Source organism: Sminthopsis crassicaudata, chromosome 5 (assembly GCF_048593235.1).
Source record: "Sminthopsis crassicaudata isolate SCR6 chromosome 5, ASM4859323v1, whole genome shotgun sequence".
Classification (NCBI taxonomy): domain Eukaryota; kingdom Metazoa; phylum Chordata; class Mammalia; order Dasyuromorphia; family Dasyuridae; genus Sminthopsis; species Sminthopsis crassicaudata.
Window position 1 is genome coordinate 13,099,500 of NC_133621.1, and position 13,630 is coordinate 13,113,129.

Below are 13,630 nucleotides of genomic sequence, written 5' to 3' on the forward strand. Positions count from 1 at the left end.
GAAGATCCACTGATCTTCAAAAAGTCAAAATCTGACATGGAGTGAGTGTGTGTGCTCGTATGTGTGTGTATGAGTGTGTGTGCGTGTGTGTGTATGAGTGTGTATGCTTGTGTGTGTGTGTATGAGTGTGTGTGCGTGAGTGTGTGTATTAAAGAGTGGAGCTGACATCTAGAAAACCAGGATTAAGATCTGATCTCAGAAATTTAGTAGCTGTGCGATTTGAGGAAGTTACTTGACCTCTCTGAACCTCAGTTTCTCATCTGTAAAATGAGAAGAAAAAAAAATCCCTGTTTATGGTGAAAATGAAATGAGGTCATTTGTGTTAAGGGCTTTGAAAACCTCCGAATGGTTTATGAGTGGCGGTTATTAAGGTTTAAAAAAAAAGACAATTCAGTCCAATCCAACTATCATTTTATTAAGTGCCTAGTACTATGTGCAAAGCATTGTCTTGGGTGCTGGGACTGTAGAAATTAACAAAAGGCAGCCGCAACCTGCCCTCAAAGGACTTAGCCCCACTCTGGGACCACCCACCATCTTTAAGGCAAGGAATTGCTGGCACATTCTGGTGAAGAGAGAGGAAACCTTGCGGTAGCTTTAGAGTGGAAGCGTTCACGCAAACTTTGCCTTTTCGGGAGGTGAGAGTGCCCCCGCGCGAGCAGCATTCTGGGAGTTGTAGTTTGCGCTCCCGAACTCAGGCGGCTTCCCCAAATCCGGACTTTACCAGGTTTGCCGGACCTCCAACAGGTGTGCAGCGAGCACGAGCGCGCGCAGCCTGGCCCTGCTGGCATGAGAGAATCCTGATTGAGCTTATTGTTAAAAAGATTGTCCCGACTGGTAAAGCTGGAGTCTCCGTGCCCGGCTTTACGTGCACAGCGTAACCCGGGGGCTGCGGCTTTCCCCCGGGGGCTGTCGCCATCCCCCAGAATGGTTGTTGCCATCCCCCAGGGTGGTTCCCCGCGGTCTCCAATGAGGCCGGGTCCTCCGGGCGCAGGAGATGGAGGCGTCACTTCTCTCCGAGAGGGCACGAAGGGCCCCACCAGCTCTCCAAGCGCCGGGGGGGGGGGGGGGGGGGGGGGGGAGGGGGGGAAGATGGAGCTGCTTGGTCCCGGGCAGGGTCTCGGCAGAGCGGGGGCGTGCCAGGGTCAGACTCTGGTCTGGGGGCGGGGGGCGGGGGAGGTCTGCTGGCTCTGCCCCTGCTCCTTCCAGGAAAGTCTTCAGAGGAAAGGCCGAACTAGGGCAGGACGGGACAGGGGAGCGCTTGACCAGGAGGACTGGGGGAGGCTGTGGGGGCGGGGTGAGGGAAAAGCTCGTCTCAGCTCCAGGGCAGGGGTGTGAAGGGGATCAGTGGGACTCCGGGCTGGTCCGGGGGAGCTGGGCGCGGCTCTCGAGACCTCGACAGCTCGGGTGGGTTGGGCTGGAGCTCCCCGCACCCGGGACGAGCAGGTGTCCGGGAGGGGGAGAGGGGCTCAGGAGGCCAAAGAGAGCGTCGAGGAGGCGTGGGAGGCGCTGGGGGGAGAGGGGACAGCCACCCGGGGGCGGGGGGCATTCTCACCCGCTGCCAGACCCGAGACGGCGCCCGCACACGGCACCCTGGAGTCCGGATCTCCCGGCTACACCCGGTCCGGGGGTGGGGGAGGAGGGACTCGCAATGTTCCTGCAGCCCGGGAAGGGGGCGGAGGCGGTAAGTGGCTGGGGTAGTAGTCATCGGAACGTGATTGCCCAAAGCCCCTCCTGCAGCCAGTGGGAAGCTGTTTGGGTGGGGGGTGGGGGCGGGGGCGGAGGGCCATAAAAGCCCCGGCGTGGCACAGCTCCAACTCAGACTGAGACCTGGTCCTCCACTGGCTCGCGCCCCAGGAGCAGAGCAGCGCCTCACTTCCTCACTTAGACGGGACCTTCGGCCAACGTAAGTCCGCCCTCCAGCCCCTCCCCGCAGCCGGCTCCCTGGGGAAGCCCTCCCGGGAGTGGCCAGAGCCGAGAACCGAGCCGGGCAACTTGGAGAGGGACAGCTCCTCGGAGCTCTCCTTTCTCTACACTTCCAAGTCTCGGCTGTCGTCCCGGTAGCTGCTTCGCTCCCGATCTTCCTCAACTTAGCTTAAGTCCCCCGGTTCCCAGCTCTATCCGGGACAGCTGGGTCCCGTCTGGGAATCCCCCCCGACCGGCCAACGGTCCGGGTACAGAATGCTGAAAATGCCATTCCAAGGGTGGCGCGCGTCTCGTTCCCCTTCGTCACCCAAGTTTCCATGTCAGAGTCCGGCTCCCCCTGAGTTTTGTTTCCGTCTCTCGGTGGGGAGGGAGAAATCTGAACCACTTTGCAAAGGGCAGTCTGGCAGAGTCTCTGAAAAACAACTGGACAATGATTAGGCACCTGCTGTGTGCAAGGCATGCTAAGGAGGTGTCTGGGCTGAAAGGTACAGAGAAAGGTTTCTGCGTTGAGGGCTTCCCATGATTACTTTTTCCCCTTTCTAGTTGGGGAGAAATTATAGTTTAGAAGATGGGAAGGAGAGCAATGAGGAACCTCTCGCCCTGTAGCCGGGCTTTTAGGCTGGGGCAGTCCGAACTGAGCACGTGAGGGCCCCGGGGGCACCGTCAGTTGTCCCCTTTAGGTTCGGAGCTCTGGGGGGGGGGGGTCATAGAGCAGATGGGCCGGGGCAGAACATTGGAGCAGGACCTGTAGAGGCGCTGACAAGGTACAAGGGCAGGGGGGCAGCCGGCCTGAACTGGCCTGAACAGAGCCGAAAAAGCCGAAAAAAAAGGGCACTGAAAAGTGTTCGATTCAGAGCATCCAGATTCAAACATTGGCTCTGCTGCCACCTCTTATGTATCCTTGCTGGGTGACCTTGACCAAGTCACATTGCCTCCCAGTATCCCCAGGTAACTCAGCAAAGCTAAGTTTGCTGGAAAGAAACTGACCCTGTGTTTTGGGGAGAGGGAGATCCCCATGGAGGCCTCCCTGCCCTGTTTAGTTATTAGTTATGTCTGACTCTTCATGCCCCTGTGAATCAGACCCTGTGGTTCTTTATTTGGGGAGGGGGCAAAGAATATGAAATGTTTTGCCATTTCCTTCTCCAATGGATTAAGGTCCAGCTAGAACTCAGATTTTGAGCTCAGGTCCAGCCCTTTATCCCCTGAGCACCTAGCTATCTCTCCACCTATTCCCTCCCTCCCTATTTAACTCCCACCTCCAGTAATCCCTCTTCCCTCCCAGAGCTGAGCAACCTTTTAGGACCTTTGTTTCCTGGTCCGTAAAATGAAAGGCATCAGCAGATGATATCCTAGGCTCTTTTTAGCTCTGAGTCCTCAACCTTATTTAGTAAAGAAATAGGAAGGCTCCTTGAATACTTCCCCCTTCTCCTGACTCAAGACTTTTAACCCCCTCTAAGTTTTGCCAAAGTTCCCATTACCCCTGGCTAAGAGTGGGGTAAAGCAGATATTCATTGTACGGTGACATTGTACAGGACAGTGGGGGCCTGCAGGACTGTGGGCTCAAGGCTGTTGGGTGTGGGCTGGGGCACTCAGAGAATTGGGGGAGTTGCACACTGGGACTTGAGAGAGACAAGAAGGGAGAGCTACAGAGGGAGGGGAATGTCTGTTTAACCATAGCAGGAGCTCCATCCAACCAGTATCTTTCCCCTGTGCTGCCCAGATGGAGAGAAGCAGGCGGCTGTGGCTCTATGTGCTGACCTGTGCCCTGTCTCTGCTCATCGGCCTGGAGACCCTGGCTGAGTCCTACCCCTCCAAGCCGGACAGCCCCAGGCAGGACTCACCCCCAGAGGACTTGGCCAGATACTACTCAGCTCTGCGGCATTATATCAATCTTATCACCAGACAGAGGTAAGAGCACCATGAGCAGTTAGGGCATCTGCTACTGCCACACAGGTACCCACAATCCAGTGCTCCCAACTCCTAGGAAGGGGGAAGCCCCTCTCCAACTTCTCGGCTTTTCCCCTTTCAGCCCACTGGGCGTCCGGATCTTCCTGTGGAAGGCATAGGCTCTTTTCTCCAATGAACAGTCTTTTTGTGCCTGAGAAATTTGACTGGGGAGAGGAGAGCCAAAATGGAGAAAGAAGGAAACCAAAGGGATGTGGAGAAAATTCAAAAAATGAAAGGAGGAAAAAAAAATGAAAGGGCCAAAAAACCCCAAAGCAGATTTCTCAATTTGTCCCAGACTCCAGATAAAGAAACTATATAGAAAAAGGCTCATGAAATGAATTTTCTTCTAATAAATTCAAGCAAGAGAAACCCTGGGATAGTGGATTGAAAGCTACTTTCCCAGCAATGATATACGTACATTAAAGATCTGATTCTGAAGCTACTGTCTATATGACTCTGGATGAGCAATTTAACCTATATTCATGTCAGTTTTCTCATCTATTAAATGGGGATAAAAATGTCACCCACCTTTCCATTTGAAAGGATCAAGTAAAATACTATTTGTAAACTGCAGCTCTTAAAGCACTGCATAAATACTATTATAATAATTATTATGCAAATATCTCAGACTGCATAGTGCAGAGTTGTTGCTGCCTTTTGCTGGCAGAATTTGCTCACCCTAGAGCAGGTCTAGTTCTTATCCTAAATTCTGGCAAGGGTTTTGCTTGAAGAAGAAACTGAGGCTCAGAATTTGTGTAATGGGGAGAAACAGGATCTGAATCCACATCTTCACCCTAAATTCAGTCCATTTTCCCATGGCACATCACGTGTTTTTTTTTTTTTTTTCTTCTTCTTCTTCTGACCTTTCAACTTCATTCTTTGATTTCTCAGAAGAGACCTGGCCTTGGAAGTCAAATCCAGGTGTCTCCCTGTCTTCTTAAAGAACAGACACGGAGGTGGGGGAGCAGCTAGTTGGTGTAGTGGATAGAACACCAGCCTTGGAGGAGCTGAGTTCAAATATGGCATCAGACACTTAACATGTACTAGCTGCGTGACCCTGGGCAAGTCACTTAATCCCAATTGCCTCAGAGAAAAAAAAAAAAAAAAAGAACAGGCACAGGGGCCAAGGTGTCTTCTGGGACACAAGCTTGCACTTTATTAACTAGATACTTGGGGCTGTACTTCCTGGCTAGCAATCAATATGTATTAATCTCTTACTATATGCCAGGTCCTATCTTAACTCCAGTATTTTATTTGGGTTATGTCAACATTTGAAAGGTCTAAATGCTTCTATCTATACTGAGGAGGAAACGTTTTAGTGGCCAAAGAATAGCCACAATTAATTGATTTCTTTGGGCTCTCCTTGTCTGGCCAATTTCACAAAGCAATGGGAGATAATTCTAGAACTCAAAACAGAAACCAGGAGCAAACAGAAGCGTTAGGTGCCGTAGCACACTTATGCAGGTCAGAAGTGCTGATATTGGATAGTTGAGACATTATGCTCATTTTTATTGGGACTCAACTGAGTATAAAATCCTAGGAAGTTGCCTGAGACTTAGAGGTTAAGTTACACATAGTCCCATAGCCTTGGTTGTCCGTGGAAGGGTTTGAACGCAGAAATTCAGTACCCAGTTATACCATATTGCCTTGAAAGAGGGGATGCTAGTTACATAGAGTATTTTTGATAAGGTGACTTGCTGTCATTTTCAATACTTGAAATAATTGGAAATTAATTCAAAGCTCAACCTGATTCAATTATTGTTCCTCATAAGGTTCTTTTTCTATTCCAATAAAAATGGAATTTCAGCAAAACTTTTGAATCAATCCCGATTTATTTAATATTAGAAGTACAGAATAATATAATGAAATAATGTCTAGAAATAAGAAGAATTTAATTCATATAAGATCATAAATCTGAGCTAGAATCAATCAATAAATTTTGTTTATTTTGTTAAATTGCCATTTTGTCAGTTACTGGAGAAGAGAAAAAAAAATAGGCTCTGCCTTCAAAGAACTTATATTCTAATAGACCAGATAGTATTTACATATGTATGTTCAGAATATATACAAAGATATATTCCTCAGAGATGGTCTAGTTCAAACCCTCCTTTGAGGATGAGAAACCGAGGCCCAGAAAAGTTAAGTGATGGACACATGTAATACACAAGTAATAACACATAGGATGGACAGGTAAGTGGTAAGTAATAAAGAAGGGACTTAAATCCAGGTGCTCTGGCTCCCAATAAAGCAATAATATTATTGACACTGAGAAGTTTCCCAGAAAGCTAATGATTTCATATTCCAGGGGAAAGAAAAATGTGGAAGATAAAACGGCACAGATGAATCAAAAAGCATTTTGTTAATAGCAGTAATCTTTTCAGGCAAATTGCCTTGGTGTGGTACTGAAGCTTATTGAACACAGATTACAAGAGGACTTCTTTCTTTTTTTCTTTTTTTTTTTTTTTTGAAAAAAATTGTTTTCTGATTAGAGTTAAACAAATATGGTATTTTGCTATGTCATCATTATATACTATGTCATTATTATTTACTCTATATACATAATATCCATTTTGCTATTATCATAGGAATCACAGGAACCACATACTTAAAAACTAATAAATACATTTCATTTGCCTTGCAGTCTAGTAGATAGAATGCTAGCCTTAAGGAGAAAGAGATCTGAATTCAACTACTTTTTCCTATCCTTCTCTAGTAGATCCCAAAATAAATTATTTAATCTTTTACTATTTCAGGAGATTCCTTGGGATTTATATATTAAGTCAGAAGGGGGGGCGAGGGGACGCTGCAGTGGATAGAGCCCCAGACCTGGAGTCAAGAAGACCTGAATTCAAATGGGCTTCAGATATTTCCTAGCTGTGTGACCCTGGGCAAGTCACTTAACCCTGTTGCCTCAGTTTCCATATCTGTAAAATGAGCCAGAGAAGGAAATGGCACAGGAAGAGTCACAGATAAATAGCAACAACAAAGTCAGATACTGTAAGGGTCTAAGGAGTTATTGAGGCCAGGAGTTCCCCAAACTAATGAAGCCACAAAAACATTTTCTTGTATTGAGTGGCCATTTTAAACTTATATTGTTTCTTCTTTTAGATATGGAAAACGATCCAACCCAGAGAACCTGATCTCAGATCTGTTGTTGAGAGAAAGTACAGAAAACCTTCCTAGATCCAGGTATGAGAAGGGGTTCATTTTATGTTTAAACATCAGATCTCTTTGTGTATGATGAATTCAGCTTAGTGAAATCATGTCATGGTGTTTCTCAGAGGTATCCTATGGTGCTTTTCCTGATTCTCTCCTCCCTCCCCAACCCATGAAAATCCCTCTTTTACTTCTGGTATAATCTGTAAAGGATTTGAGGCAATTTCTTTGAAAAGATACTGTGGGGAAGTTAGATGATGTAGTGGTTAGAGAGCCAGCCCTGAAGTCAGGAGGATCTGAGTTCAAATCTGGCCCCAGATACCTAACACTTCTTAGCTGGGTGACTCTGGGCAAGTCACTTAACCCCAATTGCCTCAGAGGGAAAAAACCCCCAACACTTTTAAGAACAGTCGAAAGAAAAAACAATCAAAATTCAGTTGTGGTTTAAAAATAATTGTCACTAATAATAGTATCATGTTGGGAGTAATATTAGAGGGATGGAATGAGAGTATAGGGGTATGAGAGTAACATAGTAGATACAGAGACTCCTATGATACTATTCCAAGGACAGTAAAGTCTCTGGCATCCAACCTCAGCTCCCAGGGTGTTTGTGTATGTATCTTTGTGAACCAGTTTCATGGAGGAAATGACAGTGGTTTTTTTCCCCTGGTGTTAGGGAAGTTTATGGAGTTTTGAGGAGAAAAGGTTCATATTTTGTAACCTTATACTGACTTAAAAGATGGTTTCTAGGACTTGAGATAGCAGCCTTCAAACCTTCTTCCAAGCTGACGTGAAGGCTCCTAAGTTTGTCTGCCTGGTCCTTTGTGCTGGACGCTCTTGTGACTTGTGCATTGAGACTACTAGGTAGAACCCATAAACAGTCCAGTAAAATGGCAGCTTTGCCCTTTGACCAGCAGCAGAGAGGGGGAGGAGTCTTATTGCAAAGGAAGTGAGAATGAGCATTCTGAGGAAGGAAGAGCGGGGTCCAAAGTGTACCTGTTTGGTTCTGTGGAACTATACAGCAGAACGGAATCATTGTGAGGCAAAGACTGTTCCCCCTTTTTGTCTCGGGGGCTCCAGCCCCTAGGACAGAACTCAGAAAAGGGCTTAAAGCATGCTTGTTGGATTGGAATGGATTGTTAAGTTCTTTTTTCCTTTTGACTGGAAAGGAGGTTGGACCTGAGATGAGAAATCCTGACTAAAGGGACAGTGTTTCAGTGCAAAATATCAGGCTAGTGATGGGATTTCAGGTTCAGCTGGTGGGCCAGCAGAGGAAAGGGCTTTGGGCAAGGTCTTGTATGGTTCCCTACTGATCAGGACAGAATGATTCCTAGTCTCATGATTTTATGGTAATACAGGCACACAGACACAGACACACCCATCTAATCCACCCATCTATCTATCATGTCTGTCTCTCTCTCTCTCTCTCTCTCTCTCTCTCTCTCTCTCTCTCTCTCTCTCTCTCTCTCTCTCTTTCTCTCTCTTTTTCTCTGTCTCTTTGTCTCTCTCTCTCTGTCTCTCTGTCTCTCTCTGTCTCTCTCTGTCTCTCTCTGTCTCTCTCTCTCTCTCTCTCTCTCTCTCTCTCTCTGTCTCTCTCTCTCTCTCCCTCCTCTCTCTCTGTGTCTCTTTGTCTTTCTCTCTGTCTCTATCTCTATCTCTATCTCTGTCTCTCTATCTCTGTCTCTCTCTCTGTCTCTGTCTCTCTCTCCAACATGGGTCTGAATGGCTCAAAGAATATAGATTTACACTTTTTGCATTCTCCAGTGAGCAAATTACAAAGCAATTAAATGAGGGCATGAACAAGAAACTGTGAAACAATTTAAACTTTTAAGAAAACTTGTCTTCATCAAATATTAGTTCCAAGAAAAGAATTCTCGGTAAAACACAAGGTTAACATCTTGCTTTTTCATTAGTAAGCAGTGATTTATCTCCTAGAAAGAATACTTTAAACATTTGTAAGGACAGAGTTAGTTGGGAAGAAATTCGAGGTCAGAAGCCCTAGGATCGAATCCTGATTTTTCTGCTCAGTCTCAGTCTGATTTTGGAAAATTGTTTATCACTCTGGGTCTCTCTTTAATGTGAGCTGAGCAACTCGACAATCTCTAAGTTCTCATTTGGTTCTAAGTCCTAATTTAATTAGTCAAACTGTTAAATTAATTAAACTATTATTTATTATTAAACTATTATTTCCCCATTACTATTTTCCTGAGCTTTAAAAACAGTAGCTAAAATCTACATCTATAAATCTAATAATTGAGGCAGCTAGGTGGTGCCATAGTGCAGAGAACATAGACAGGAATTCAAATCCAACCTCAGACAATTACTAGCTGAGTGACCTTGGTCAGGTCTCTTAAACTCCTGTCTGTGTCAATTTTCTCATCTGTAAAATGAGGGTAATAATAATAGCATCTACCTCTCAGTGTTGTTGTGGAATTAAATGACATGATTTTTATAAAATGCCTGTGACAAAGTAAATTCAAGCAATCATTTTTTTTATCGTTTATAATTATCATTATTATTATCCAACAAATGGGAACATTCAGTACAAGATTACAGTGTACAGACTAAACACATTATTATTGTTATGTTTGGGGAAAAGAAAGGACAATAGGACATTAAAGTGAAAGTTTTCTGGGACACGTAGGGAACCATTTTTCCATATCAGAAGGGCTGCTTTGTGGGAAAGGATTGAGCTTTGTTCTGTCTGGCCCCAGAAGGTAGAGCTGGGAGAAATGGGTTGTAGTTCTAGGATGATGGTTTAGGCTTTGATGTAAGGAAAAATTTTCTAACAATTAGAACTATCTCAAAGTCGAATGGATTGTCCTAGCAGATAGTGAGCTCACTCTGTGTTGGACAAGCAAAAGCTGGAATCCCACTGGTCAGAGATTCAATCTGTTCAGACACAGTTTGGGCTAAATGATCTCTGAAGTCCCTCTTAGCTTTGAGAGTCAGCGAAAAGAGCAGACTGTAAATACTCCTTTTTCCCAGCAAGGGACTTGCAGCCTTTTCTCCCATAATCCATTGAAGTTCTCTGCATTTTGGGTGCCTTTTGAAAATCTCAGGTACCAAAAGATTAGCCTTCAGGCATAGTTCTGTTCTGCTCATGAACTTCAGATTCAAACCTCTAAGAGACACAATAAAGAGTTTCCCTGTGGTGCTAAAGAAAGAAAGTAAAGATTTGTGGGAAAATATAGTGACTGACTACAAGATCCATCATGGATGCTTGGATGAGCACTGGACCAGGAATTAGACTTGAGTCCTCATCCCCTAGCTTAAAGCAAAGCACGAAAGTCACTTCAACTCCATATGCCTCAGTTTCTCTGTCTGCAAAGTAGAGCTAGCTTTAAGGCTCCATCCAGCTCAATCGTCCTATAAGTTTATATAGAGAATATGATTTGGACTATGTAAAACAATGTACTAGATTGTAAGCTCCTGTGGAAGGCTCCCTTATCACGTCATTGTGTATATTTTTTTGAAATTTCTCATTGAATATTAAAAATCCAGAGTACATTGAGAAATAATAGCTAATATTTCTATAATTAGAGAAGTATTGTTATCTCTACCTTTAGATAAATAAACTGAGATTTGCAGAGGGTAATTGACTTAAGCATCCTACAATTAAGAAAAGGAAGAATTGGGATTTGGATGCAGCTGTTTTTGATGCCATTGATTCTTCTAATATACACCCCAAAATATGGGAATACATCCATGAAAGAGAATCAAAATGGATCCATCCATTAGGGAATTGAAACTCAATGCTAGAGTTTTAAAAATTAAATAATAATTATAATTATTATTGTCATTGCCAGAGAGGGAAGGGGAAATGTTTTGTAAAAATCATTTCCTTTTTCATTCCACTTTACTTAAATTCAGAAGGGAAGGGACCAGAATAAGCCTACCACTTTAAGACGACATGACCAGATCCTGGATTTGGTCAGTCTTGACCAGGTCAGTCCTGTATGTTGGATAATGGTTGGGTGAGTCATCATTATAAGATTTATCTCTGAAAAATTTAAGTCCAACTGTAGACAAATGGAAGTTTGAGAATTCTTTGTGAATGATAAGGGATAAAGCTGGAAGAAACCTCACAGATCTAGTCCAATTTCTCTCATTCAACAGATGAGGAAACTGAGGTCCAGAGAGAAGTGACTTATCCACAGTTATATAGATTGCACATGGCAGAGGTGGGATGCAAACTCCGCATCTCTGAGTCCCAAACACACATTCTTGCTTAGGACCTTGTCTATTGCTTGGAGAATGGAGCCAACTCGCTCATGCCTCAAGCTCTCGGCTTATTTTTTAGGAATATGAGAGATGAAAGAAAGACTCTGGAACTGTAGTATTATAATTGCTATTAATGATATTGACATATGTAGAATATATTGTGTTATATTATATAACAAATTATGATTAATACCCAACATCCTTCAAGAACTCAATTCAACAAATATTTATTAAACAGCTACCACATAAGAAAAAGTACTGTGCTTGCTGCTGGGGGTAGTAAAACATCAGATGGTGAGATCACTGCCGCAGAGGAATTGAGTATTCTACCTTCTGAACAGTTCCCAGAGTCTAAACTGAAACCTTCCAGCCCATTCTTTTCATTTTATGAACAAAGAAGCTAGATATATCCAGGGGTCACATAGCAGCCTTAATCTTCTGGCTCCAAATTTTTTCCAGTTTTTCCAGTGGACCATTTATAATCCCTTAGAGATGATGCCCTCCCTCATCAATCTTAAACTTTCTTCTATTTCTCCTCAACAGTCCTGGGCCAGATCTCCATTAGTTAGCTGTCACCACATTGATGTTGAACGAGGTTCACCAGGAGAGGGCACTACAACCCCCCTTTTTCTGTCATTGGATGTCAGTTTGGCCATTGTGATTTCTTCCCAAAGTGAACTACTTTGAGCTCTTGTGCTGAGTTTGAATTGAACCAGGAGGCTTCTTTCCCTCGTACCCATTTATTAGCCTTGGCCAAGATTAAGGGCCCAACCCGTGACTTTTGTTTGTGTGAAACTGGTATGCTAGGAGAAAGCTCCTTACCTTGGCCTGTTGCCAGTTAATTGAGCTCACCCATTCAGGCTGAAATATCAGGAGACTGATAATTCCGAGGATGATCCCCCAATGCTTATAAAGTAGCAGAGGATTTGTTCCAGGATCAGGTTTAAATTTTTACATTTTACTGGTTCCAGCAGGAACTAGAAGGTAAGATCCACACAGTGACCAGAGAATAAATAAACAGAGTCGTGCATGGCTTTATTTCTTACTCTTCAGCTTGGATGGTTTAAAAAAAAAGAAACAAAGTTAATCGAATCCTGATAGCATCTCTTCAAATTAGGAAATCATATGGAGGAACAATGAAGGAGTGAGTTTGGCCAAACTTGTCTATGAAGTGTGTGTGTGTGTGTGTGTGTGTGTGTGTGTGTGTGTGTGTGAGAGAGAGAGAGAGAGAGAGAGAGAGAGAGAGAGAGAGAGAGAGAGTGTGTGTGTGTGTGAGTGAGAGAGAGAGAGAGAGAGAGAGAGAGTGTGTGTGTGTGTGAGTGAGAGAGAGAGAGAGAGAGAGAGAGAGAGAGAGTGTGTGTGTGTGTGTGTGTGTGTGTGAGAGAGAGAGAGACAGAGAGAGAGAGAGAGAGAGAGAGAGAGAGAGAGAGAGAGAGAGAGAGAGAGAGAGAGAGAGAGAGAGAGAGAGGGGTGGGAATCAGAATATAAAATTTTAGTTCTTCCAATATAAAATGACTTAGGAAAAAGCAGAAATGTCCTCAATTTCCTGAATGACAGCCTTTTTTGGGAGGGATAATCCCTGAATCTCAGAAAACCTTAAGTTAATGCCACTGGAAATGAAACCTCCTGGAAACAGTTTCCCTCTTTCCCTCCTTTCATTCTTTCCTTTGAGGGAAGTCCTATCCTTGTCCTGACCACCTGCCAACCTGGGGCTTCATTTCTTTCTTCTTCACTCTCTCAACATTTTATAAACTTTTGCTTCTCCTCTTTTACAGGTTTGAGGACCCTTCCATGTGGTGATGGGAATTCCAGCTCTTTCCCCCCCACCCCAGGCTACAAAGCTTGGTCTCCCTAGATCCACCAACCTTTTCAATGCACGTGGCTTCCCTTCCCATGCCCCCCAAGTTTATTTTGTGTGATTGTCTTAAATATATGTTTGTTTAAATAAACTACCATGCATTCAAAAATGTGACTGCAAAGGAAAACTTTTCTATTAGCAGAGTAAGGATGGTTGTGAGTTAGGAGATTCTGGGAAGGCCTCATCAGATTCACTAGCAGCATCGACACAGTCGTTCCTTTGGCTTTCCTGGAGAGAAAGGTGAGGATTTGTTCATTGAGACCAAGACTCAAATTAGTTGACAGAGTGAATATTTGTTAAGTGCTTACTCGGGGCCAGGAGCTATGTTAAGTGCTGAGATACAAATACAAACAAGCAAGACAATCTCTCCCTTCAGTTAGTTCATATTTAAATGGGATAAGAACTGGTAATGCTGGTGAGTAATGGCCAGTTTGGGAAAAAGTCTGAGCTCTTTTGCTTTTTCATGTTACCTTGATAGCTTTATTACAGAAACTTCTTGCTTTCTGTTGAAAGAATCCTAGA

At 44.2% G+C, this 13,630-nt stretch overlaps 1 protein-coding gene and 1 long non-coding RNA gene across 5 annotated transcripts; one reads left to right on the top strand and one right to left on the bottom strand.

Annotated features, from left to right (window-relative positions):
* Window positions 1-394: 394 nt before the first annotated feature.
* Window positions 395-2,161, bottom strand: LOC141542448 (uncharacterized). The gene is made up of 2 exons (XR_012482159.1): window positions 1,553-2,161; window positions 395-778 (listed from the first exon to the last, which is right to left on the bottom strand). It is a non-coding gene; the product is annotated as an uncharacterized LOC141542448 (long non-coding RNA).
* Window positions 581-13,217, top strand: NPY (neuropeptide Y). 4 transcript variants are annotated; one of them, XM_074266858.1, is made up of 4 exons: window positions 581-744; window positions 3,644-3,831; window positions 6,979-7,059; window positions 13,026-13,217. In XM_074266858.1, exons 2-4 carry the CDS (start codon window positions 3,644-3,646, stop codon window positions 13,048-13,050), a joined length of 294 nt encoding a protein of 97 aa, XP_074122959.1. In that variant the 5' UTR covers window positions 581-744; the 3' UTR covers window positions 13,051-13,217. The 4 variants fall into 4 exon arrangements, with proteins under 4 accessions (XP_074122959.1, XP_074122956.1, XP_074122957.1 ...); XM_074266855.1 differs by lacking the exon at window positions 581-744 and adding an exon at window positions 1,751-1,903; XM_074266856.1 differs by lacking the exon at window positions 581-744 and adding an exon at window positions 2,597-2,687.
* The last annotated feature ends 413 nt before the right edge of the window (window positions 13,218-13,630 follow it).

Excerpts from the sequence above, each read along its gene's own strand:
- NPY (XM_074266858.1), top strand. The coding sequence starts at position 3,644 with ATGGAGAGAAGCAGGCGGCTGTGGCTCTATGTGCTGACCTGTGCCCTG. Across the intron at positions 3,832-6,978 it reads AATCTTATCACCAGACAGAG|ATATGGAAAACGATCCAACC; the intron begins GTAAGAGCACCA and ends TTCTTCTTTTAG. Across the intron at positions 7,060-13,025 it reads GAAAACCTTCCTAGATCCAG|GTTTGAGGACCCTTCCATGT; the intron begins GTATGAGAAGGG and ends CCTCTTTTACAG.